At 47.1% G+C, this 24,859-nt stretch overlaps 1 protein-coding gene across 2 annotated transcripts in view; it reads right to left on the bottom strand.

Annotated features, from left to right (window-relative positions):
* LOC115113131 (heterogeneous nuclear ribonucleoprotein L-like) overlaps positions 1–24,859 on the bottom strand; it is a 52,999-nt gene that overhangs the window by 3,839 nt on the left and 24,301 nt on the right. Inside the window, exons 2-8 of one of the 2 annotated variants that reach the window (XM_029640412.2) lie at positions 14,028–14,146; positions 12,695–12,932; positions 5,516–5,601; positions 5,174–5,270; positions 4,974–5,046; positions 915–986; positions 187–398 (exon numbers count right to left, since the gene is read on the bottom strand). In XM_029640412.2, the coding sequence (XP_029496272.1) occupies positions 187–398; positions 915–986; positions 4,974–5,046; positions 5,174–5,270; positions 5,516–5,601; positions 12,695–12,932; positions 14,028–14,146 (897 nt within the window). Of the gene's footprint in view, positions 1–186; positions 399–914; positions 997–4,973; positions 5,047–5,173; positions 5,271–5,515; positions 5,602–12,694; positions 12,933–14,027; positions 14,147–24,859 lie in introns of both variants that reach the window. The other variant, XM_065012769.1, reaches the window with a different exon arrangement.

Genomic DNA, 24,859 nt, shown 5'->3' with positions numbered 1-24,859 from the left:
CATAGCAATCCTCAAATAGATTCACGCACCGTCAGCTACACCTACTTCAAACAGAAATACTTCAAACAGAATAACACCCCCCTCCCCCCCCCCAAAATATAAAATAAATGTTCATTCACAGACAAACTACCACAACACACACATGGATGCCCTTAAGTTCCTCCTCAGGTGGGTCCCCCTGCTGACCTTTTCAATGTTGCCATAGAGACAGAAGAGGTTGAAGATGCGGGTGCAGTTCATCTTGGCGGGGTGCAGGCCGCTCACCATGGCGACAGAGCTGGAGCCGTGGTTGTAGGAGGAACTCTGGGGCAGGGGGTAGGCCACCACCTCTGGGATGTCGTGGGGGCTCAGCTTGTACCTGCTGTTCCCTGGGAGAGGCAGCAGGGGGCAGTGTGACCCTGGAATACATAACACAAGGGGAAAGGAGGAGCAGGGGTTACAACTTTCACTTCCACCTGGGTTGTGCTCAGCAGGCACGAAACGGGAGAAAACATTTTGAAATGAAGGAGATCAGCTACTACTTTCTTGTCCTGTTCGGTCCTCATGAACACAACCCTGATGGTGAAAGGAGTGTGGAGGTGGGTTTTATTTTTCTCTACTAGCCTCTTGGGAGGTCTCTACTCCTCTCACCTTCAGATAGGGTTGAGAATCTACACCCTCCATCTGAGCAGAAGGGGTGTGTGGGAAGTGTGGATAGAGTGTGGATAGTGTGGATAATGTGGCAGTCCGGGTGTGGTAACTCGTACGTCTAAAGTTTAGTAATGATGTTAGGCACAGTGGGACTTTTTGTAAAATGACTTTTTAAATGAAAACATAGCTATGTATCAACCTGCGTGACATCAAAGGGGGATATGGTTGGCACACCGAGTAATAGGGTAGTGTTTTGGTGCTGGGGTTAGGAGGGGGGACCTTACCGTATCCGTTGTCTCCGTAAGAGGACGGGTGCTCCCCTAGTATGGCCTGTCTCTGCCTGCCCTTCCCACGCTCTGAAACATCAACACATTGACAGCATAGGGAGAGAGTATGAGGAAAATGACTCTGGGCTACACATTCAAATAGGAGCTATTCAAATAGACATGCTGATAAAAAGGTCATTGGAGGTAAATAAGCAAAATATAATTAGAGAAGCGACAGAAGACCTGTGACATTACAGGTGAGTCTGAATACACTGGTGATACCCCAAGTCTGTTAACATTTAACATTCATTTACATAGTAACAGTACTATAGCCATTAGGCAACATATGGAAACAATGCTATTGATTAACACACGTTACAATATAAATCCTGGTAATACTGTGCATTAGAAGGACTTCAATGCATCCACAGTTGTACCTTTATCATGCATTAGTACTATGTTGTACTATTTGAACAGTAGTACTATGTTGTACTATTACATACAGAGAGAAGGAGACACCAAGACACATAGGCCTAAAGTAAGTCTACTGTTAACCACAATGGCAATTTACGTTACTAAATACAGTTGACATCCTTCAGCAATCTATAGACAAGGAACAGTGGAGAGAAGATTCAAAAATAGAAAGAAAAAACAAAGGGCACATTTTAAACAGGGGGAAAACGTTGTTCCATTTTTATACAAAGATTGGTGGAGGAAAAGTACCTGAATTACATCACTAGCGTGAACAGTCAGCAACCCCTCTCACTGAGGTCTTGGCTTTACTGGCACAGGCTGTCTCTTTCAGGACAAGTGAAACAACATCAACCTGTGTTGCATCATCAGATAGTCAGTTCACAACTGGCACAGAATCACAGAGAGATACATGGAGGCACAGGATGGACAAAGAGCAGCTGCAGTTCCATCTCCCACAAGAGCAGTCCCAACTGATCCCTAATTAGAAGACGAACAATACAGTTGAAAAGATCAAAGAAACCTACTAGGCACAGAGGTCAATTCAGCATCTTTTCCACGTTGGTTCAAATGACGTTGATTCAACCAGTGTGTGCCCAGTGGGAACCTTCCATGTTCCATGAATCAGAGCTCCTGTTTTTCTACATGGAAACGCAGATAATATCACTCCAATTATTCAGTTCAATAGGTTTACCTCTACAACTGAAAAGCCCCTCTATAACTTACAAGTAACCAGATCTCCTTTATTGGTCAGTCATGCTCCACTATAGCTTACAGGAACCCATCTATGTAACTATTGCAGCCAGGTCAGCTCTGTGGTTGGGGGTTGGGTGATGCCGTGTGGTATCCACAACAGTCCCCCCAGGCCAAGTCACACACACACTCTACTGAAATGCTACATGGGTGTAAAATGATAAGGGGGATTATTAAGAGAGAGAGCTTTCATCAGATAGTCAAAGTGACCTTCACTCACAGATTAGGGGTGTACAGCAGGGTTCACCGCCCTGTTTGCTGTGCCAGCGGAACTCATCATTACCACCCCCCCACCCCCATCTCACCCTATGCCTCCCTCCACAATCAGGCCTCAAACAGCATCTATTATTATACCCTGAGATCCACCCCCACCTCCCCATGCCTCACAAAACCCCTCTCTCCTCTGCTCGTCCTCTGGGGGGGAGAAGAAGGGAAAACTATCCATCATTAACAACACCCTCGGAGAGACTGCAGTCTCATGCTGTGCACTCAACCTTTATTTATCCAGGTAAAGTTAACAGAGAACAGATATGCTTTGGCAATCATAATTCCCTGGCCAACTGGTGCACTGAGCATGATTAGAGAATTAAAGCGCTGCTTCTCTTCTTGGCTGACTGTTTTCCCGTTTTTTGCGGAATGGTCCGTTAGAATTTCAGTTTAAATTGCTAGTTATTTACCCCACCCAAGTCGACTGCTATTTCCCCCAAAGGGGCCAGGGGATGAGAGTCACAGCAAAGTCTTCTTGTGGAGGACTGCTAGCTAAAAAGGCAGCTAATCTTCGCTGTGGACAACAGCAATATGAACCCTGCTTTGGCTAAGGCAACTCACAGGGGACGTGATGTCACAGACAGCCTCTCTGGCTGGTCCCCATGGGATGTGAACCAGACACCATGTTGTTGCACGTAGAGCATCGCGCTCTAACGTGTTGTAACACCATGTTGACACCTGTTCCTAAATGCCAGGGATATAGGTTCTCCATAAGGAAAGATGCTACAGACCAGATCACACAGTATATACTGTAGGTGTGGGATAATTCATTATACAGCAGCTGATAGAACCATGACTTATACTTATGCTGATATACAATCCAATACCCAGTATAATAAAAGTGTGAGGGTGATTTAAAGTGAATCAAATATAAGTTCCTCTCAGGTAAGCGGAGAGCGGCATGGTACTGAAGCAGTCATTCCCGAGGCGAGGTGAGAGACGTCCACAGAGGACACTGGAGGAAAACATTTGAGTGTCCTAAGAACGGCACCACAGCAGGAGGCTAACTCATTCTCACTGGGCTTTCAAATTAGTTAGCATCTCGCCTGACTTCTCATTTAGCCATGCAGTAAAGGGTGATATTCATCATAGGGTGAACCCCCTCAGCAGTCGACTGTGTCCCCTGGTTAATTTGAGGAGATGGATGCACTAGGAGAAAAGGGGCTGACTTTCACAGGGCAATGCCTTTCAGATAGCGATATAAAGGTTGGGTCTCTGATAGAGGGCCTCTAAGGAACTGTGACTCTCTTCATCCACACGATGTACCCCCATTAACAGTGCATTCAAGAATAGACATTCAATGTTCAGGATTGAATCTTAGCAGTTCTCTCTACTACAGTAGGCATTTCAACACATTGACACTGACAGAAATGCTATAATATGAAGTAGTTTACAGTAGAAGATAGTGTCACCTTGGTGTTTAAGTAGATTACAGAGCAGAGATTTTTTGCTTATTGTCTGACTTAAGACAAACGCCTAGAAGACAAAGAGAGAAATACACTCTTATGTTCACATGTCCAGACTAGAGATAGTATAGACTAATACATCGATATTTCTACTACTGATTATTTGGTGAGAGAATATAAAGGGTTTTAACCAGTCAGATAACTGACTGAATACGATCAGGACGCAAGCAAGAGAAGGAAATTGGTCCAGTCTAAAAAGTCTAAAAGCAGCCAGTCCTCCAGCCATGAGGTGGCGCTGGCGGGTTGTCCTGGGCGTGTTGATGTTGAGGTTGCATGAGGTCAGGATGAATGAGTAGTCTCGCTCCCTCTCTCTTGAGGTTTGGGTGAAGATGGATGCATGTTGCTGTGCAGGGTCAGCCTGTCGTCCATCCCTCTTTTTCCTCTCTCTCCCTCTATTCCCATGGGCGGCGGGTGCAGGCTTGTGAGAGACGGATGTGAGAGTGTGTTGCTTGGAGAAGGACGCGCAGTGGGTCGGTCTTGTGTTGGCTTGGTTGACTGCAGGTCTGTGGTCCATACTGGTCCTTAACCACCTCACAATAGGGGGCGCTACAGTCACAATGATGACTTCACATAGACGGGTGGGATGGGGGGAGGGTGGGTGGTAAAGAGGGGTAGCCAACAACAGGCCATTTCTCTGCACTTTTTTCAAACGGCATCTTTGCTACTATAACATTCCTCATGCAATGATACAACCACAGTGCTCTCCTCAGCCTCTGACTCAGTATCTGGCTGTCTCAAGTTAGCATATTTAGCACAGGATAATGAGAAGTATCACAACTTCTCTGTCTCATTTCAGCTGACGCAGACTAAACTCAGGACAGCTCTCTCTCTCTCTCTCTCTCTCTCTCAGCTCAGAGTGTATCTATCTACAGCTTGTGAGGAATGAGAAGAGAAACAGCCACATTTCTTTGATATCCTTACCTCTCCTGCTATTCTGTTTGCAGCCTGGGCAGATTTCAGATAAACGGCAAGGAAAACCTGACTCTGCCCTGCAGGCTGCCCATGGACACTCTGACACAATGACAGCCCTATATGGCAGCCCATAGCCCTAACTCAGCAGCTTCTACACAATGAGAACACTCCATAGCCTACACACACGGAACAAGGAGCAGAATCTTACCTCTTCGGACCAGGTAAGGCTTTGTGTAGTCCCAGCTCTCGTTGTCATTTCTGATCACATTCAAGCGAGTTGGCTATAGGAGGGAAACAAATATGTTGTTGCATGCTGAGGCTGATCATCAGGAAGTGTTCCAGCGTTTTAAAGAAAATCTATTTGCTAAGCGTTATGTATGTGATTGTGTGTGGTGAATATAGACTTACCCTTGCATATTCGATTTTTAAGGTGCAGCAGCCAGCATAGATGTCAGCTCCATTGAGAGCAGCCTTAGCTTTCTGAGCGCACTCGATGGACTCAAATGTTAGGAGGGGCAGTTAAGGACAACAGCAACACAACCAAATAAGCTCAAGCCTTAATCTACAATTACAAGTCCCCACATAGAAGAAATAAAACCTCTAAAACCACCAACAAAAACAAATCTACGCTGGTTGAATAATTTGACCTGTGTTTGCCTTTCTTATGGTCACACCCTTCACACTCACACTCTAACAGGCAGCCAGGCAGCCAGCGAGCCAGCCAGCCAACCAGCTAGACAGAAAGGATATTCCACCATGGCCTGGATGCCGTTGCGTTTGAAGATGACGATGCGCATCACACTGCCTATGGGGTTGCACACTGTGTAGAGAACATCCTTGGAGACAAGAGACGGAGACACACGGAAGGCTTTAGTCAGCTCTCACCAAGGCTGCAGCTGGAAGATACATGTTCCAATTAAAACGGCACTTCTCCCTGACACCTACAACACCGGAGACAATACACCAGGCGGTGACAAATTTGTTCACAATATTTGAGAGGTTCCTGTGTGAAATTGGTGGAATAATGAGAACCAGTGTTTATGTGAGACTTCATCAAGTAGGAACATCTGTGTGTCCTTCGAGTAGAGGATGCAGCCTGGATGCAGGAACCTAAACTCAGCAAAAAAAGAAACGTCCTATCACTGTCAAATGCGTTTATTTTCAGCAAACTTAACATGTGTAAATATTTGTATGAACATAACAAGATTCAACAACCGAGACATAAACTGAACAAGTTCCACAGACATGTGACTAACAGAAATGGAATAATGTGTCCCTGAACAAAGGGGGGGTCAAAATCGAAAGTAACAGTCAGTATCTGGTGTGGCCACCACCTGCATCTCCTCCTCATGGACTGCACCTGATTTGCCAGTTCTTGCTGTGAGATGTTACCCCATTCTTCCACCAAGGCATCTGCAACTTCCTGGACATTTCTGGGGGGAATGGCCCTAGTCCTCACCCTCCGATCCAACAGGTCCCAGACGTGCTCAATGGGATTGAGATCCAGGCTCTTCGCTGGCCATGGCAGAACACTGACATTCCTGTCTTGCAGGAAATCACGCACAGAATGAGCAGTATGGCTGATTGCATTGTCAAGCTGGAGGGTCATGTCAGGGTGAGCCTGCAGGAAGGGTACCACATGAGGGAGGAGGATCTCTTCCCTATAACACACAGCGTTGAGATTGCCTGCAATGACAACAAGCTCAGTCCAATGATGCTGAGACACACCGCCCCAGACCATGACGGACCCTCCAGAGTACAGGCCTCGGTGTAACGCTCATTCCTTCGACGATAAACGCAAATCCGACCATCACCCCTGGTGAGACAAAACCGCAACTCGTTAGCGAAGAGCACTTTTTGCCAGTCCTGTCTGGTCCAGCGACGGTGGGTTTGTGCCCATAGGCGACGTTGTTGCCGGTGATGTCTGGTGCGGACCTGCCTCACAACAGGCCTACAAGCCCCCAGTCCAGCCTTTCTCAGCCTATTGCGGACAGTCTGAGCACTGATGGAGGGATTGTGCGTTCCTGGTGTAACATTGAAGAATAATAGTGAAGACATCAAAACTATGAAATAACAGATATGGAATCATGTAGTAACCAAAAAAGTGTTAAATAAATCTAAATATATTTTATATTTGAGTAGTAGCCGCCCTTTGCCTTGATGACAGCTTTGCACACTCTTGACATTCTCTCAACCAGCTTCACCTGGAATGCATTTCAATTAACAGGTGTGGATTGACCTTTGACATTTTCTTCAAGTGCAGTTGCAAAAATCATCAAGTGCTATGATGAAACTGTCTCTCATGAGGACCGCCACGGGAAAGAAAGACCCAGAGTTACCTCTGCTGCAGAGGATAAGTTCATTAGAGTTACCAACCTCAGAAATTGCAGCCCAAATAAATGTTTCAGAGTTCAAGTAACAGACACATCTCAACATCAACTGTTCAGAGGAGACTGTGTGAATCGGGGTCAGCAGGGTAGCCTAGTGGTTAGAGCGTTGGACTAGTAACCGAAAGGTTGCGAGTTCGAATCCCCGAGCTGACAAGGTACAAATCTGTCGTTCTGCCCCTGAACAGGCAGTTAACCCGTCATTGAAAATAAGAATTTGTTCTTAACTGACTTGCCTAGTAAAATAAAGGTTAAAATTAAAAAAATCTGGCGTTCATGGTCGAATTGCTGCATAGAAACCACTACTAAAGGACACTAATAAGAAGAAGATACTTTCTTGGGTCAAGAAACATGGGAAATGGACATTAGACCAGTAGAAATCTGCCTTTTGGTTTGATGAGTCCAAATTTGAGATTTTTGGTTCCAACCGCCGTGTCTTTGTGAGACGTAGAGTAGGTGAACGGATGATCTCTGCATGTGTGGTTCCCACCGTGAAGCATGGAGGAGGAGGTGTGATTGTGTGGGGGTGCTTTGCTGGTGACGCTGTTGGTGATTTATTTAGAATTCAAGGCACACTTAACCAGCATGGCTACCACAGCATTCTGTAGCAATACGCCATTCCATCTGGTTTGCGCTTAATGGGTCTATCATTTGTGTTTCAACAGGACAATGACCCAACACACCTCCAGGCAGTGTAAGGGCTATTTGACCAAGAAGGTGAGTGATGGAGTGCTGCATTAGATGACTTGGTCTCCACAATCCACCAACCTCAAACCAATTGAAATGGTTTGGGATGAGTTGGACTGCAGAGTGAAGGAAAAGCAGCCAACATGTGATCAGCATATGTGAGAACTCATTCAAGACTGTTGGAAAAGCATTCCAGGTGAAGCTGGTTGAGAGAATGGCAAGAGTGTTCAAATCTGTCATCAAGGCAAAGGGTGGCTACTTTGAAGAATCTAAAATCTAAAATATATTTGTTTAACACTTTTTTGGTTTCTACATGATTCCATATGTGTTATTTCGTAGTTTTTTTAACAATTATTATACAATGTTGAAACTAGTAAAAGTAAAGAAAATCCCTTGAATGAGTAGGTGTGTCCAAACTTTTGACTGGTACTTTACATTTATCTGTACTTTAGTGTGTGCTGTTATACTTCTAACACAGTGACTGTGTCTCTCTAATCAGACAGTTTGTCTCAGTTTGAGTAATAATAACATAATTCAACCCTATCTAGGTCTCTGCACATTTATCTTGGTTGTTGCGTGTGTTATTTCTTCTCTGCTCACCTGGAGTGAGACAGCATAAGGCTGGATCCTTTCTCAGCCTATTTGTGCATCCCATATCTGAGGGAGACTGATATACCTGAGCTTCCTGGTATTCTTATCATCAGCCTAGGGCTGTCCTCGACCAAAAAAAAAGAATTGGTCGACCGAGAGTCGTCTGTTCTTTCGACCAATTTTTCCATATGTGTTTTAATTAAATCAACTATATGCACTGAGCTTGTCTGATGCTTTAAGGCAACTGTTTGATTAAATAATTAAGACACACAGATGACAAGAGGTAGTCCGACCGCAATTGACTTGATTGTGCCAGGCGGGATCAGACTTGATGTTCTGTGTTGATAAAAAGAAAGCGAGTGACTGTGTGACTAGCACCCATTGTCACTCTCTCCTCCCTGCTGCAGCGACAACAGTGTTTATCGCGCTGTCTGTGTTGCTGAACCTGAAAAGTAATTACAACCATTTCTGATGGAAAAGTTTGGTTTCTGAAATCCCTCATTTGTTTCGGTTAAACATTCCCTATTCCCTTACTCTCGTTACCTGACACACGTATGCATCGCATGCACATGACCAAGAGGGCCTGACCTATAGCACAAACTCTGAACGCTAAAACACAAAATGTATGCAGATGAAGTGACGAATAAACTCAAAACTGTTTGGTTGCTCAGGAGGTAAAGGGGAAGTCAGATGTGCGGAATAAATTTGACTAATTGCTGAAAATACTGGAGATCAAGAAAAATAAGGTAAGGTGTGCCAAACAGGTGCTGTTAGATTACAATATAATTGTTCAGACTGTTTGAAACAATGTAAAAAACACAAATTCAATTATAAGCATACCAAAGAGTCTGTTGTAAGTCTTTTTTTATTTTTATTTGAAAGCCTTTATTACAGCAAAGACTAAAAACAGTCGCATGAATTTGTGAATGCAATCGCCGAAATGGAACGGTTTATTTATTGTTTCCGCTAATTATTCAAGGTTCGCTTTGTTATTTGAAAACTAAAATGCTTGATTGCATTTCAAATCATGAATGACTCGTATGCTGTGTGATGACATTAACGAATGAATGATTGATTGATACAGTAGCCTATATTGGAAATACAGGCCTAAATTATGGGATTAAGACTAAACAAGATGCCCTCTTTGGCCTACAGCTTGATGGTGGTTATACAAGGCTGCTATACTAAGCCTACTAATGATAATAACATTACTTATTATAATGATCATAATAATAATAGTAATAATAACAATAAGGAGATTAAAAAGGAGGGTTATTATTATTATTATTTGTATTAAATGCAGCCGGAAATAACTTTTGGATATCAGAGTAGCGGTAACTCACCAGCATTACAACCAGGAATATGACTTTCCCAAAATGGATCCTTTGTTCGTACCCCCCAGGGCAATTTAACTTATTCCAGAAGCTACTCCAAAACACCTCCGGCGGAGAAGAGGTTTTCAGAGTGGACTTCTAGTCCGACTCAGGAGGTGTGTACACCATCTACCGCTCCGAGTTTATTCCTCGCTAATGTTCAGTCTCTGGATAATAAAGTAGATGAACTCAGGGCGAGGATCTCCTTCCAAAGAGACATCAGGGATTGTAACATACTCTGTTTCACGGAAACATAGCTCTCTCGGGATATACTGTCCCCATCCATACAGCCAGCTGGGTTCTCAGTACATCGCGCAGATAGGAATAAAGAACTCTCCGGGAAGAAGAAAGGCGGGGGTGTATGTTTCATGATTAACTACCCATGGTGTGATTGTGATAACACACAGAAACTCAAGTTATTTTGTTCACCCGAACTAGAATACCTCACAATCAAATGCCGACCATAAGTGATTCGGTTATAGTCACATCTGTGTATATTACCCCTTAAGACGATACCCCGACAGCCCTCAAAGAACTACACTGGACTTTATGCAAAATGGAAACCAAACATCCTGAGGCCGCATTTATTGTAGCTGGGGATTTTAACAAAGCACAGTTGAGGAAAACGCTACCTAAGTTCTACCATCACATTGACTGTAGAACTCGCTCTGGAAAAACATTGGACCACTGCTACTCAACTTTTCCAAATGCCTCCAAGGCCCTCCCCCGCCCTCTCTTCAGAAAATCTGATCACGACTCCATTTTTCTCCTCCCTTCATATAGGCAGAAACTAAAACAGGAAGTACTAAGCTCTATTAAATGCTAGTCTGACCAATCAGAATCCACGCTTCAAGATTGTTTTGATCACGCGGGCTGGGATATGTTCTGGGTGCCTCTGAGAATAACATTGATGAATACATGGATACGGGGACTGAATTCATCAGGAAGTGTAAAGGAGATGTTGTACCCACTGTGACTATTAAAACCTACCATAACCAGAAACCTTGGATAGATGGCAGCATTTGCTCAAAACTGAAAACACGAACCACCGCATTTAACCATGGCAAGGTGACGGGGAATATGGCCGAATACAAACAGTGTACACTAGTTATTCCCTCCATAACGCAATCAAACAGGCAAAACGTCAGTACAGAGACAAAGTGGAATCGCAATTCAACGACTCAGACACAAGACGTCTGCTGTCCCCACTTGCTTCAAGATGTCCACCATTGTTCCTGTGCCCAAGAAAGCTAAGGTAACTGAACTTAATGACTAGCACTCATTTCTGTCATCATGAAGTGCTTTGAGAGGCTAGTTTTAAGGATCATATCACCTCTACCTTACCTGACACCCCAGACCCACTTCAATTTGCTTACCACCCCAATAGATCTGCAGCCGAAACCCTCACAAACCTTTACAGATGCACAATTGAGAGCATTCTGTCGAGCTCTATCACCGCCTGGTACGGCAATTGCACCGCCCGCAACCGCAGAGGGTCTCCAGAGGGTAGTGCGGTCTGCACAACGCATCACCGGGGGCAATCTACCTGCCCTCCAGGGCACCTATAGCATCAGATGTCACAGGAAGGTCAAAAAGCTCATCAAGGACATCAACCACCCAAGCCACTGCCTGTTCACCCCGCTTTCATCCAGAAGGCGAGGTCAGTACAGGTGCATCAAAGCTGGGACCGAGAGACTGAAAAACAGCTTCTATCTCAAGGCCGTCAGACTGTTAAATAGCCATCACTAGCCGGCTTCCACCCGGTTACTCAACTCTGCACCTTAGAGGCTGCTGCCCTATATACATAGACTTGAATTCACTGCCCACTTTAAAAATGGAACACTTGTTACTTTAATAATATTTACATTTTGCTTTACTCATGTCATATGTATGTACTGCATTATAATCTACTGAATTTTAGTCAATGCCACAAGCATTTCACGACACCCACAATAATATGTGCTAAATATGTGTATTAGAACCATAACATTTGATTTTATTTGGTGTTTCAGAACCGCGGATATCGACCGCTATCCAACGCGGGAGAAAGCGCATTTGTTTTAAAATATTACATTTTTTATTGTTCTTATGTAATATGACCATATACATTTTCAGTAGCAAATGTCTTAGACTGATGGACTATACCATCCCCACGGCCTCCACAATGGATCAGTCCACTCAGACAGGCGCAAATCAGACAGGTGTCTTGTACACCATGACATTTTTATTTCGTGTTTGCTATATGCTCGACTAAAGAAATCTCGGTCGACCAACCGCCTATCGACCAGTCGACTAAATGGGGTCAGCCCTACATCAGACATATGCTATCTGAACACTACAGGTACCCCGCGGAGAGCCCTCTCTATCTTTCAATGCAACCTGAGAAGGAGAGAGGGGGAGAGAAAGAGAGCAGAGGGAGATGCCAGAGAAAGGTGGCGATAGATGGGTGTTGGCAGGAGATATGTACAAACTCAGGGGGAAATAAACCTTGAAACAGCCACAAGATGCTTTTAAGCACTACTTTCTAAATGTATCCTGACTGCTCCCATTAGGGGAGAGAGGTAGACAGAGAGAGAGAAAGAAAGAAAGAAAGAGAGTGTAACATAGAGAGATAGAAAGGGAGCGAGAAAGCAAGAAAGAGTACAAATATAAACCCTGTAGTTCTATGATAATACACAATGTTTATAATTCATATATTCACTTGACTACTGTTAACATGGGCAATAATGAGGTACTCTTGGTCAGTACTGTTACCATGGTGACAGTATAGCATGCATACAGTGCCAGGCGGGTGGCAATTACTGTTACTGCTGTGATGCTATTGTGTAATACAGTATGTATTTTCAGCACTGACTCATGCCAGGAGTCACGTACTGTTACCATGTTCTTACCGTGGTGATGGGGTAGAGGGGATTCTGGATCGAAAGGAGCAGGACTTTGTTGCCACTGTTGGGGTTGTCTGAGTTGGTGGGGCGAGTGATCCTCTTGCTGGTGGAGTAGTTGAAGAAGGCCTGCTGGCCTGCGATGTAGACGGCCTCGCTACTCCCACACGCCACACACTTATCAGCACTCTCCACCATCTCAAACTCCACCAGCGCCTGCCGCTTAAAGGGCATCATCATCACATAGCTGCCATCAACACAGAACAACAAGGAAGTCCATTAGAATTCAATTCACTGAGTAGAAAAATGGTCTATTACTCTAAATGGACAGTGGCTCAAATAAAACCACATTCCCTGTCTACCGTAGGGAACGACATTTGGTGCTAAAAGTAGAACACTATTGGAAATAGGGTGTCTTTGAAATTTGCCCAATGAGAACTCATGTCCTGAACTGACAGAATGAAAACTTTGCAAGTTTGGAATGTAAAACATTTCCAAGTTCAATTCTGAGGTTATGAGGTTATATTCTCAAACAATTCTACCAGAAAGGAAACCGCTCTATTTGTTTGTGGGGCTTTTTGTTTATACTTCCCCCCCAAAATCACCTATGTTGGCTCAACATAAATGCACAAAAACAGAAGAGGGGAGGGAGTAAGTGCAGTTGTGACCATACTGTGGGCAGTGCTGGTCTAATTGGACAGTTACCATAGTTTCTACAGTTACCATGGTACGGTAGATTGTCTCTATGTTGTGGGTTAACCATGCTGTCGCAGCTCTCCTAGGTTTGATGGGTCGTTACGTAATTAATATTGCACCACATAACGAGCCTGATTAACACTGAGCTCTCTCTGTTACTCAAGGTCTCCGTGAGGTAAAAGCTTGGTTTGGCCACAAACACCTCCACTCCATGTGCGTGCTGGTATGTGTGTGTGTGAGTTGACTGTATACTGACGTGTGACTCTGAAAATGTTTGTGTGTGTCTGTGAGTATGTGTGTAGCTCTTCAAAGGAAGTGAGTTGAGGCTTCAGTACATGCTGATATACGTTTTTATTTCTACAGAACCCCCCAATGACTTCAACAGGATGAAAGGCAAGTCACTGGGGAGGCCTGAGGGGAAATGCCTCACACATATCCACACCACATTTACATGATCCATGTAGCTACACTCTAATCCACAGTCTTCCAAGTCACAGTACAGTGCATGTTCCATATTCGTTTTCCTTCTGTTTAACTAAAAGATGAGATAAAAGCCTTTTTATTTCTATGTCTTACAATGACGAAAACAGGGGGTTAAGGGGTGGGGGGGGCACATATCATCCAACATATGTGAGTGGATTCTTACCATATAGGGCCAAACTTTTCCAGGGCCTCCACCAGGTCAGCCTCCACCACGGCCTCACACAGCCCCCTGACATGGACCACTGGGGACTGGGCAATTCTGTGGGAGTCATCCCCACTGTCCTGCAACACACACACACACAATATTGGTTAGAGATCAGAACAAATACAATTCCTAGAATAGGGGCAGAGGTTCTGTTGATCATAAATCAACTGGCAACTCAAGTGCAATGCACTGTATAATACCTATCTAAAATAGGAGTCATTTTGAAAAGAGTGGGTGTAGGGAGGAGGTTTCAGGCTGAATAATTTAACTGCAGCTCAACATGGATGACCTCCAGTACAGCCTAACCTTCCCTAACTGGGACTGTACCCCTCTATGTGAGAGAGTGAGAGTGCATTGGAGAGTGCAAATGGGTGCCTTTTCATCCCTTTGATATTTTAAGTAGAAATTGTGCACCAATATTGAATTTTAAAAGCCTGTTATATTAAATGAAGTGCCCTTTACTATAGACCACGTGCATAATTCAATAAATCAGACTTTTAATATGAATAAAGTAAATTCAGCACTTTGACATGTCCCTCCATCAACCCTGTGTCACCTTGAGGAAGATTTGAACCCACGTAACCCAACATCTCTCCAAGTTTCACCATCATTGTAAAACCCTAGTTATTTTGTTGTTTTGACAAAGTCATTTCTGAAGACTATTATTTTTTTCATGTGATTAGTGATTCATTTATTTGATGTGATTAGTGTCCCTCATTTTAAGGTCAACCCTGTTACATTAACTGAATTCTCATTTTAATTCATTTTAATTTGCTGAAACGTTTCCTTTGTAAATATATAAAAAATAAATGTTGAACATCTAATAGTCAAATCCTAGTGTAAAAGCATGTGAGCTGGTTCTACTCTTTTTGGCCATTTTCTGGTGTTTAGTGGTGGAAAACTGTGCGGGCCGAGCATAACACGTCAACCCTGACACCCATAGATACCCAGGCTAGAATAACACGTCAACCCTGTTACCCATAGATACCCAGGCTAGAAATGTTTTAACAATTTCCTTGTTTTTTTGTGAAGCTTACATTTAATTGCAACTCCCTGTTGTGCACAACAAGCTTCCATTCCCTCTGTCACAAGGGGATGTATGGCTGATATCAGATGAAATCGTCAACCCTGTTATTTTATTTGGCACTTAATCGGCACTTACTATAGTATTTTTTAAATTTAACCTCTTGAGATGGGAAAATGTGTTTTTAATTACATTGAGCATGTGATCTTTATGATAGAATGTTAAAATTAGGTGAAAACATGTATTTTGTTTTGAACAGGGAACAGGGTTAGTTCCACAGATGAAAATGGTAAAATCAGCAAAAAATGCTCTCATATTTAAAGGCAAGATAAAATATTTAGAAGAAAAACCATGGCCTGCTCGGGGAATCTCAGATGAGTCTTTATTTCAGGCTGTAGCAACAGAACGATGTTTACACTACCTCTGTGATCTAATAGCCTCAGGACTGGGCGGGCTGAGTAACTGTAACTGGGCGGGCTGAGCTGTAACTGGGCGGGCTGAGCTGCATTTCTCTAGTGGTAGTGGGCGGGACTCTATCTCTCTCTGATAGTGATATCCCAATGTTAACATGCATTCAATATGTGACATGCAGGAATAACGGTCAGGACCTATGCCGAATGGACAAGGTGGTTGTGCAGCATAGTGTTAAAGCTCACTTCTCTTTCAAACACCTCTCTTTGATTGATTTAGCAATACACCTCCATTCCTATAGTGCACCAAAAACCTCCCACTCTTCCCTTTCAGATGTCCTATTCTACTCAAAGTCTATGAGCCAGGAAGAGGAAGAGGAAGCAAGGCAGAATGAGGAGGTTAAAAGTCAAAAGACAGCACTAAGAGAGACAGCTAGGGGTTAACGAAGAGATGCGAGTAGTTCAAGAAAGAGAGGCAAAGAGAGGGAAGGTTTTAGTTGTACAAATGGAGAGAGAGAGAAAGAAAGAGACTACAGCCTGTGCAAAGAGAGAGAGAGAGAGATAGAGAAAGACTACTGACAAGGCAGTAAGATTAAATCCTTACTGGCAGGCTCTGTTCCCAAAATGAGATTGATTTCAAATGGCCCACATTTCAGTCTCTGCAGACTCTGATAATCTATAACATCACATTAAATCATGTTATTCTTTCCATATCAATGTATTCATTCCCAGGGTCATGGAGAAGTTCCATTACATTCTCTTTCATACGGATAAGGGGGAGGCAAGGCTATATCATCAGTTTCTCTGAGCTAAAGAACCAATTAAATGACTCAGCTACTTGGTGACAATCAGGTAAATAGAATGTGGTGCCTTTAAGTGATGAAAATAGCAGAATAACTCTCCTCTTTCTTGGGCTTTCTAGCTTAGTTGGTCCTCTCCTCTCCCCCTGTTCTATCTACATTCCCCATCACTTCTCTGTGAAATACCAACCTAGTGTGCAAGGATCAGTTGGCTGCCCAAGTATGTGTATGTGTATGTGTATGTGTATGTGTGTGTGTGTATGTGTGAGTGTATGTGAGTGTATGTACTGTATGTGCAGGCATGGCCAGATGGTTCCCAAGGTTAAGTGGCAGTCCTATCCATCAACTGATTCATTTTCCCAGAGCGCAGTTTTTTTCAGTGTGTGTTAAAGTGGTGAGTGAGAGTGGCCTACTGGCCTTGTATTCCATCTCATTCCTCACTCTAATCCTGAATAATCTCCACCCCAGCGCAGGTGACCAGGGCTAAAATGAGGTTAAATTACTCTTACCTTCTCACTCTCTCTACAGCACTTTCTTTCTCTCTCTCCTCTCTTATGATGTGTGGATCCCACTTTCTTGCCGATGTCCTCAGTCTATTGTGTGTGCGAGTGTTTTACTGTGTGTTCACTAAGCCCCTGGCAGTCTCATAGGGAGGTGACCCCCTGGCAGTCTCATAGGGAGGTGACCCCTGGCAGTCTCATAGGGAGGTGACCCCCTGGCAGTCTCATAGGGAGGTGACCCCCTGGCAGTCTCATAGGGAGGTGACCCCTGGCAGTCTCATAGGGAGGTGACCCCTGGCAGTCTCATAGGGAGGTGACCCTGGCAGAGGGAGGTGACCCCTGGCAGTCTCATAGGGAGGTGACCCCTGGCAGTCTCATAGGGAGGTGACCCCTGGCAGTCTCATAGGGAGGTGACCCCTGGCAGTCTCATAGGGAGGTGACCCCTGGCAGTCTCATAGGGAGGTGACCCCCTGGCAGTCTCATAGGGAGGTGACCCCTGGCAGTCTCATAGGGAGGTGACCCCTGGCAGTCTCATAGGGAGGTGACCCCTGGCAGTCTCATAGGGAGGTGACCCCTGGCAGTCTCATAGGGAGGTGACCCTGGCAGTCTCATAGGGAGGTGACCCTGGCAGTCTCATAGGGAGGTGACCCTGGCAGTCTCATAGGGAGGTGACCCCTGGCAGTCTCATAGGAGGTGACCCCTGGCAGTCTCATAGGGAGGTGACCCCTGGCAGTCTCATAGGGAGGTGACCCCTGGCAGTCTCATAGGGAGGTGACCCCTGGCAGTCTCATAGGGAGGTGACCCCTGGCAGTCTCATAGGGAGTTGACCCCTGGCAGTCTCATAGGGAGGTGACCCCTGGCAGTCTCATAGGGAGGCGACCCCCTGGCAGTCTCATAGGGAGGTGACCCCCTGGCAGTCTCATAGGGAGGTGACCCCCTGGCAGTCTCATAGGGAGGTGACCCCTGGCAGTCTCATAGGGAGGTGACCCCCTGGCAGTCTCATAGGGAGGTCTCATAGGGAGGTGACCCCTGGCAGTCTCATAGGGAGGCGACCTCCTGGCAGTCTCATAGGGAGGTGACCCCCTGGCAGTCTCATAGGGAGTTGACCCCCTGGCAGTCTCATAGGGAGGTGACCCCTGGCAGTCTCATAGGGAGGTGAGTCTCCCCTGGCAGTCTCATAGGGAGGTGACCCCTGGCAGTCTCATAGGGAGGTGACCCCCTGGCAGTCTCATAGGGAGGTGACCCCTGGCAGTCTCATAGGGAGGTGACCCCTGGCAGTCTCATAGGGAGGTGACCCCTGGCAGTCTCATAGGGAGGTGACCCCCTGGCAGTCTCATAGGGAGGCGACCCCCTGGCAGTCTCATAGGGAGGTGACCCCTGGCAGTCTCATAGGGAGGCGACCTCCTGGCAGTCTCATAGGGAGGTGACCCCCTGGCAGTCTCATAGGGAGTTGACCCCCTGGCAGTCTCATAGGGAGGTGACCCCTGGCAGTCTCATAGGGAGGTGACCCCTGGCAGTCTCATAGGGAGGTGACCCCTGGCAGTCTCATAGGGAGGCGACCCCCTGGCAGTCTCATAGGGAGGCGACCTCCTGGCAGTCTCATAGGGAGGCGACCCCCTGGCAGTCTCATAGGGAGGTGACCCCCTGGCAGTCTCATAGGGAGGCGACCCCTGGCAGTCTCATAGGGAGGTGACCCCTGGCAGTCTCATAGGGAGGTGACCCCCTGGCAGTCTCATAGGAGGCGACCCCTGGCAGTCTCATAGGGAGGTGACCCCTGGCAGTCTCATAGGGAGGCGACCCCTGGCAGTCTCATAGGGAGGACCCCCTGGAGTCTCCCCTGGCAGTCTCATAGGGAGGTGACCCCTGGCAGTCTCATAGGGAGGCGACCCCCTGGCAGTCTCATAGGGAGGTGACCCCTGGCAGTCTCATAGGGAGGTGCAGTCTCATAGGGAGGTGACCCCTGGCAGTCTCATAGGGAGGTGACCCCCTGGCAGTCTCATAGGGAGGCGACCCCTGGCAGTCTCATAGGGAGGCGACCCCCTGGCAGTCTCATGGGAGGCGACCCCTGGCAGTCTCATAGGGAGGCGACCCCTGGCAGTCTCATAGGGAGGCGACCCCTGGCAGTCTCATAGGAGGCGACCCCTGGCAGTCTCATAGGGAGGCGACCCCTGGCAGTCTCATAGGGAGGGACCCCCTGGCAGTCTCATGGGAGGCGACCCCCTGGCAGTCTCATAGGGAGGCGACCCCTGGCAGTCTCATAGGGAGGCGACCCCCTGGCAGTCTCATAGGGAGGCGACCCCTGGCAGTCTCATAGGGAGGTGACCCCTGGCAGTCTCATAGGGAGGCGACCCCCTGGCAGTCTCATAGGGAGGCGACCCCTGGCAGTAGGGAGGCGACCCCTGGCAGTCTCATAGGGAGGCGACCCCTGGCAGTCTCATAGGGAGGCGACCCCTGGCAGTCTCATAGGGAGGCGACCCCTGGCAGTCTCATAGGGAGGTGACCCCCTGGCAGTCTCATAGGGAGGTGACCCCCTGGCAGTCTCATAGGGAGGCGACCCCTGGCAGTCTCTAGGAGGTGACCCCTGGCAGTCTCATAGGGAGGTGACCCCTGGCAGTCTCATAGGGAGGTGACCCCTGGCAGTCTCATAGGGAGGTGACCCCCCTGGAGTCTCATAGGGAGGTGACCCCTGGCAGTCTCATAGGGAGGTGACCCCTGGCAGTCTCATAGGGAGGCGACTGGCAGTCCCCTGGCAGTCTCATAGGGAGGCGACCCCCTGGCAGTCTCATAGGGAGGCGACCCCTGGCAGTCTCATAGGGAGGCGACCCCTGGCAGTCTCATAGGGAGGCGACCCCCTGGCAGTCTCATAGGGAGGCGACCCCTGGCAGTCTCATAGGGGGACCCCTGGCAGTCTCATAGAGGACCCCTGGCAGTCTCATAGGGAGGCGACCCCTGGCAGTCTCATAGGGAGGCGACCCCTGGCAGTCTCATAGGGAGGCGACCCCCTGGCAGTCTCATAGGGAGGTGACCCCCTGGCAGTCTCATAGGGAGGTGACCCCCTGGCAGTCTCATAGGGAGGTGACCCCTGGCAGTCTCATAGGGAGGTGACCCCCCTAGGGGCACCCCTGGCAGTCTCATAGGGAGGCGACCCCCTGGCAGTCTCATAGGGGGCCCCTGGCAGTCTCATAGGGAGGCGACCCCCTGGCAGTCTCATAGGGAGGCGACCCCCTGGCAGTCTCATAGGGAGGCGACCCCCTGGCAGTCTCATAGGGAGGCGACCCCCTGGCAGTCTCATAGGGAGGCGACCCCCTGGCAGTCTCATAGGGAGGCGACCCCCTGGCAGTCTCATAGGGAGGCGACCTCCTGGCAGTCTCATAGGGAGGCGACCTCCTGGCAGTCTCATAGGGAGGTGACCTCCTGGCAGTCTCATAGGGAGGCGACCTCCTGGCAGTCTCATAGGGAGGTGACCCCCTGGCAGTCTCATAGGGAGGCGACCCCCTGGCAGTCTCATAGGGAGGCGACCCCCTGGCAGTCTCATAGGGAGGTGACCCCTGGCAGTCTCATAGGGAGGTGACCTCCTGGCAGTCTCATAGGGAGGCGACCTCCTGGCAGTCTCATAGGGAGGTGACCCCCTGGCAGTCTCATAGGGAGGCGACCCCCTGGCAGTCTCATAGGGAGGTGACCCCTGGCAGTCTCATAGGGAGTTGACCCCCTGGCAGTCTCATAGGGAGGTGACCCCCTGGCAGTCTCATAGGGAGGTGACCTCCTGGCAGTCTCATAGGGAGGCGACCTCCTGGCAGTCTCATAGGGAGGTGAACCCCTGGCAGTCTCATAGGGAGGTGACCCCTGGCAGTCTCATAGGGAGGCGACCTCCTGGCAGTCTCATAGGGAGGCGACCCCCTGGCAGTCTCATAGGGAGGTGACCCCCTGGCAGTCTCATAGGGAGGCGACCCCCTGGCAGTCTCATAGGGAGGCGACCCCCTGGCAGTCTCATAGGGAGGTGACCCCTGGCAGTCTCATAGGGAGGTGACCTCCTGGCAGTCTCATAGGGAGGCGACCTCCTGGCAGTCTCATAGGGAGGTGACCCCCTGGCAGTCTCATAGGGAGGCGACCCCCTGGCAGTCTCATAGGGAGGTGACCCCTGGCAGTCTCATAGGGAGTTGACCCCCTGGCAGTCTCATAGGGAGGTGACCCCCTGGCAGTCTCATAGGGAGGTGACCTCCTGGCAGTCTCATAGGGAGGCGACCTCCTGGCAGTCTCATAGGGAGGTGACCCCCTGGCAGTCTCATAGGGAGGTGACCCCTGGCAGTCTCATAGGGAGGCGACCTCCTGGCAGTCTCATAGGGAGGCGACCCCCTGGCAGTCTCATAGGGAGGTGACCCCCTGGCAGTCTCATAGGGAGGTGACCCCTGGCAGTCTCATAGGGAGGTGACCCCCTGGCAGTCTCATAGGGAGGTGACCCCTGGCAGTCTCATAGGGAGGTGACCCCTGGCAGTCTCATAGGGAGGCGACCTCCTGGCAGTCTCATAGGGAGGTGACCCCCTGGCAGTCTCATAGGGAGGTGACCCCTGGCAGTCTCATAGGGAGGTGACCCCCTGGCACACACATCAGCGCCTGGCGTTTAGTGAGTGCATGGCACCAGTATGCGCATTGAGAGACAGAATACATGTGTCTTCCCCTACACTCTTAGAAAAAAAGGTGCTATCTACAACCTATAAGGGTTCTTCGGCTGTTCCCATAAGGTAACCCTTTGAAGAACCCTTTTTGTTTCAAGGTAGAACCCTTTTTGAGTTCCATGTAGAACACTTTCCACAGAAGAACCCAGAAGTTCTTCTACCTGGAACCAAAAAGGGATCTCCTACGGGGACAACCGAAGAACCCTTTCGGAACCCTTTTTTCTAAGTGTGTGTGTGTGTGTGTGTGTGTGTGTTCTCCTCTCCCCTCTCTCTAGTATTTATAGCACATTTCAGGACTGGCTTCAGAAAAAAATGTAGGCCATCCAGGAAAAGAGCTGTTGCAGTGATAGACAACTGATTAGCTTCCTGTATAGGGAGGTGTGTGTTTAACTATTCTATTTACTAGGCAAGTCAGTTAAGAACAAATTCTTATTTTCAATGACGGCCTAGGAACAGTGGGTTAACTGCCTGTTCAGGGGCAGAATGACAGATTTGTACCTTGTCAGCTCGGGGATTTGAACTTGCAACCTTCCGGTCACTAGTCCAACGCTCTAACCACTAGGCTACCCTGCCGCCCCACTAACAAATATTTGACCAACTGGGGACATTTTGTTAGTCCCCACAAGGTCAAATGCTATTTCTAGGGGGTTTAACCCTAACCCCAATCTTAACCCAAAAACCTTAACGCTAACCCTAGCACCTAACCCTTAATGTAATTATAACCCTAACGGTTAGAGTTAGCATACTAGTATGCTAATAAACCAGGGGTCAAAAAAACAAATGTATTGTCATACAGCAAACATTTAATGAATTTCATTTACTTAAATATTAGTATTTATTAATATTAGTATTATATTAACAATACTGACAGTTTTGCACGATTGCTGATATATTTTTAATTGCTATATCTACAAGCGTCTATTTTGTAATAATCAATCCATGATTAAAGATAATTACCATGAGCATGAGCATGAGCAGTAATTGAAGTGGCAATTACTAAATGGCATACTTTCATATATTTCCCTCACTGTAAAGAATAGGAAAGCTTGCATATGATTTGATTATGTTTCTTTCAACCTCATCTTGTGTAGTAAGCAACAATCAACTCTAAAAACCAAACAATATAACACCATTTACATTTGCATTAGCCAATGGCAAAACATTCCAGCAATCATATTCACCTTCATCATAAACTCTAAGGTTATAGCTCAATGTGTGGGAAACATCCCCGACAGGCCAATGTGATAGCAGGACAAAAAAAGGTGCAAGGCGTATTTTTGGGTTGGTGCTGTAGGTCTTCAGGCTCTATGGTGATTCTCTCTTCAGGATAGAATCGTACATCGAGAGGCGAGAGTCTCTCTGAAGGGCTGTGTAGGTGTCATCCTGTATGTCATCGTACTCATCAGGGTGAGCGTAGAGAGCATCTACGCTCTCCTCCTCATTCACAGCGGAGTTGGAGGCATCATTACTGACATAATGGACTCTCGGTGTATCAGCTCTTTCTCCGCGGTTTCTCTGTTTCAGTGTGTAGTAGCTGAGAACGAGAAGAGTTCCAGCAGTCAGGACAGCCACAATGCACAGTACAGGAGTCAAGACATTCACTAGTCTATCATCTGTGGTCAGGTCCCAGGTAGAGTTCTGAGCACCAATCTCATTCTTAGCCTCACAGAAGTACTGGTCAATGTACCCAAGACTGACACTGGGGATGGTGTAACTTTCTGTTTCTCCCTGTAAGACGCTCACTTGAGTTCCGTTCCTTTTGTACCAGGTGTATTTCTCCATTGGTGGGTTGGCATCGCTGCTACAGGTCAGAGTCACTGAACTGCCTTCCACTATTTTATTCTGATCTGTGCTGACCGTCACGGTGGTGGACCTTGGAGGATATCTCACAGTGAGTGTAGCTCCAAGGGAGGGCTGATTCTCGAGGCCAACCAATACACAGGAGTAGCTGCCTGCATCCTCACTGCTGACTGGGTCAAGGTACAAGACCCGGTGTCTGTTAGGGCTAGGTAGGCGAAGTTTGTCCTTGTAGAAGATGTAGTCAGTAGAGTTTTGCTTCAGAATGCAGGACGTTGAGCACGAGATCCAGACTTTCTCTCCCTCTATGACGATGTCAGGACTAACCTCTACAAATACATCTGTGACAGACAGAGTGACCTGAAATGGGTCACTGTAGCTCCCCTGTTGTGTTTTGAATCTGAAACTGTAGTTGGCTGAGTCTCTCTCTCTGAGCTCTGTGATTCTCAGGGTGCAGTCAGTCTTCTTGTCTCACGGTACTGCACACTATCTCCATACTCCAAGGCTTCAGGCTTCCCTTTAGCATCCACAGTTTTTGACCAGAGAGTCTGTGTGATGGTCTGACCACTGGGGTATGTGTAAGTGCAAGGCAGATCCACAGATGACCCGGTTATGGCGCAGATTGTCTTCTTTGCGTATTTCACATCCCAACAGTTATCCAGGAGACAAAGTGAAGGAGAACGGAGATCATTTACAGCACAGGAGTAACTGCCAGAATCCGTAATGTTGAATGGGTCTAGGTACAGGCTGGTCTTCAGGGTCTTTGGGTTGGTTAGTCGTCGTCCATTCTTATACCAGATGTAAGTAAGGTTGGGGTTGTTACTCAGGATACACATGGTACTGCAGGTCAGTGTTACTTTTTGTCCCTCTTTCACAGTGTCCGGATTCTTAATCACCTTCAGACCTGTGACAAAAACAGTTGTTCCAGATTTGCTGTTCTTCCATCCTGAGTTCTGTGTGTTAAGTCTAAACTTATACTCAGCAGAGTCACTTGGTCTCAAATTTTTGATTATAGTAATTTGGGAATACCCAACAGCACCATGTTTCAAACGACCATAATACTCTGGGTCTTCCTCAGATCCTCCGGAATAGTTGTGTCCTTCCATTTCTTCCTGTTGTTGTTGTTAAACCAGTAGAATTCTTTTAATTTACGTCTGGTATCTTGGATTGTGAAACTGCAGGACAATTCCACAGAACTCTCCTTCTAAGACGCAAACACTCTTCTTTCTACAAAATAAAACTACCACATCTTCAGCCAGTAGAACTGGTATAAAGAGGAGAAGTCCTGCAAACATACTTCCTGCCAAACGTCCACGGATACCTAAACGTTTTGGTGGTGCAGTTGAACTAAATTCAAGTGTGAGGCAGGTAATGTTCTTTTTGAATACTTATTGGAGGCAGAGTGAACTGTAACTTCCTTCCCTTAAATGATAAAGTCATGTCATGCTTCCTTACATGGTGAAGAGAAATTGAGAAATGCATCTTACATTGAAACGATCAAAATGAGGATGAGATAAAGAGTACAGACTTATTGAACATTCTTAATACTGTTGAACTTAATACTGTTGAACACTTAATACTGTTGA

This window comes from Oncorhynchus nerka, linkage group LG28 (genome assembly GCF_034236695.1).
Source record: "Oncorhynchus nerka isolate Pitt River linkage group LG28, Oner_Uvic_2.0, whole genome shotgun sequence".
Lineage (NCBI taxonomy): Eukaryota > Metazoa > Chordata > Actinopteri > Salmoniformes > Salmonidae > Oncorhynchus > Oncorhynchus nerka.
Note: the sequence above shows the minus strand (reverse complement) of the source record. Positions and strands in the feature narration are given on the sequence as shown.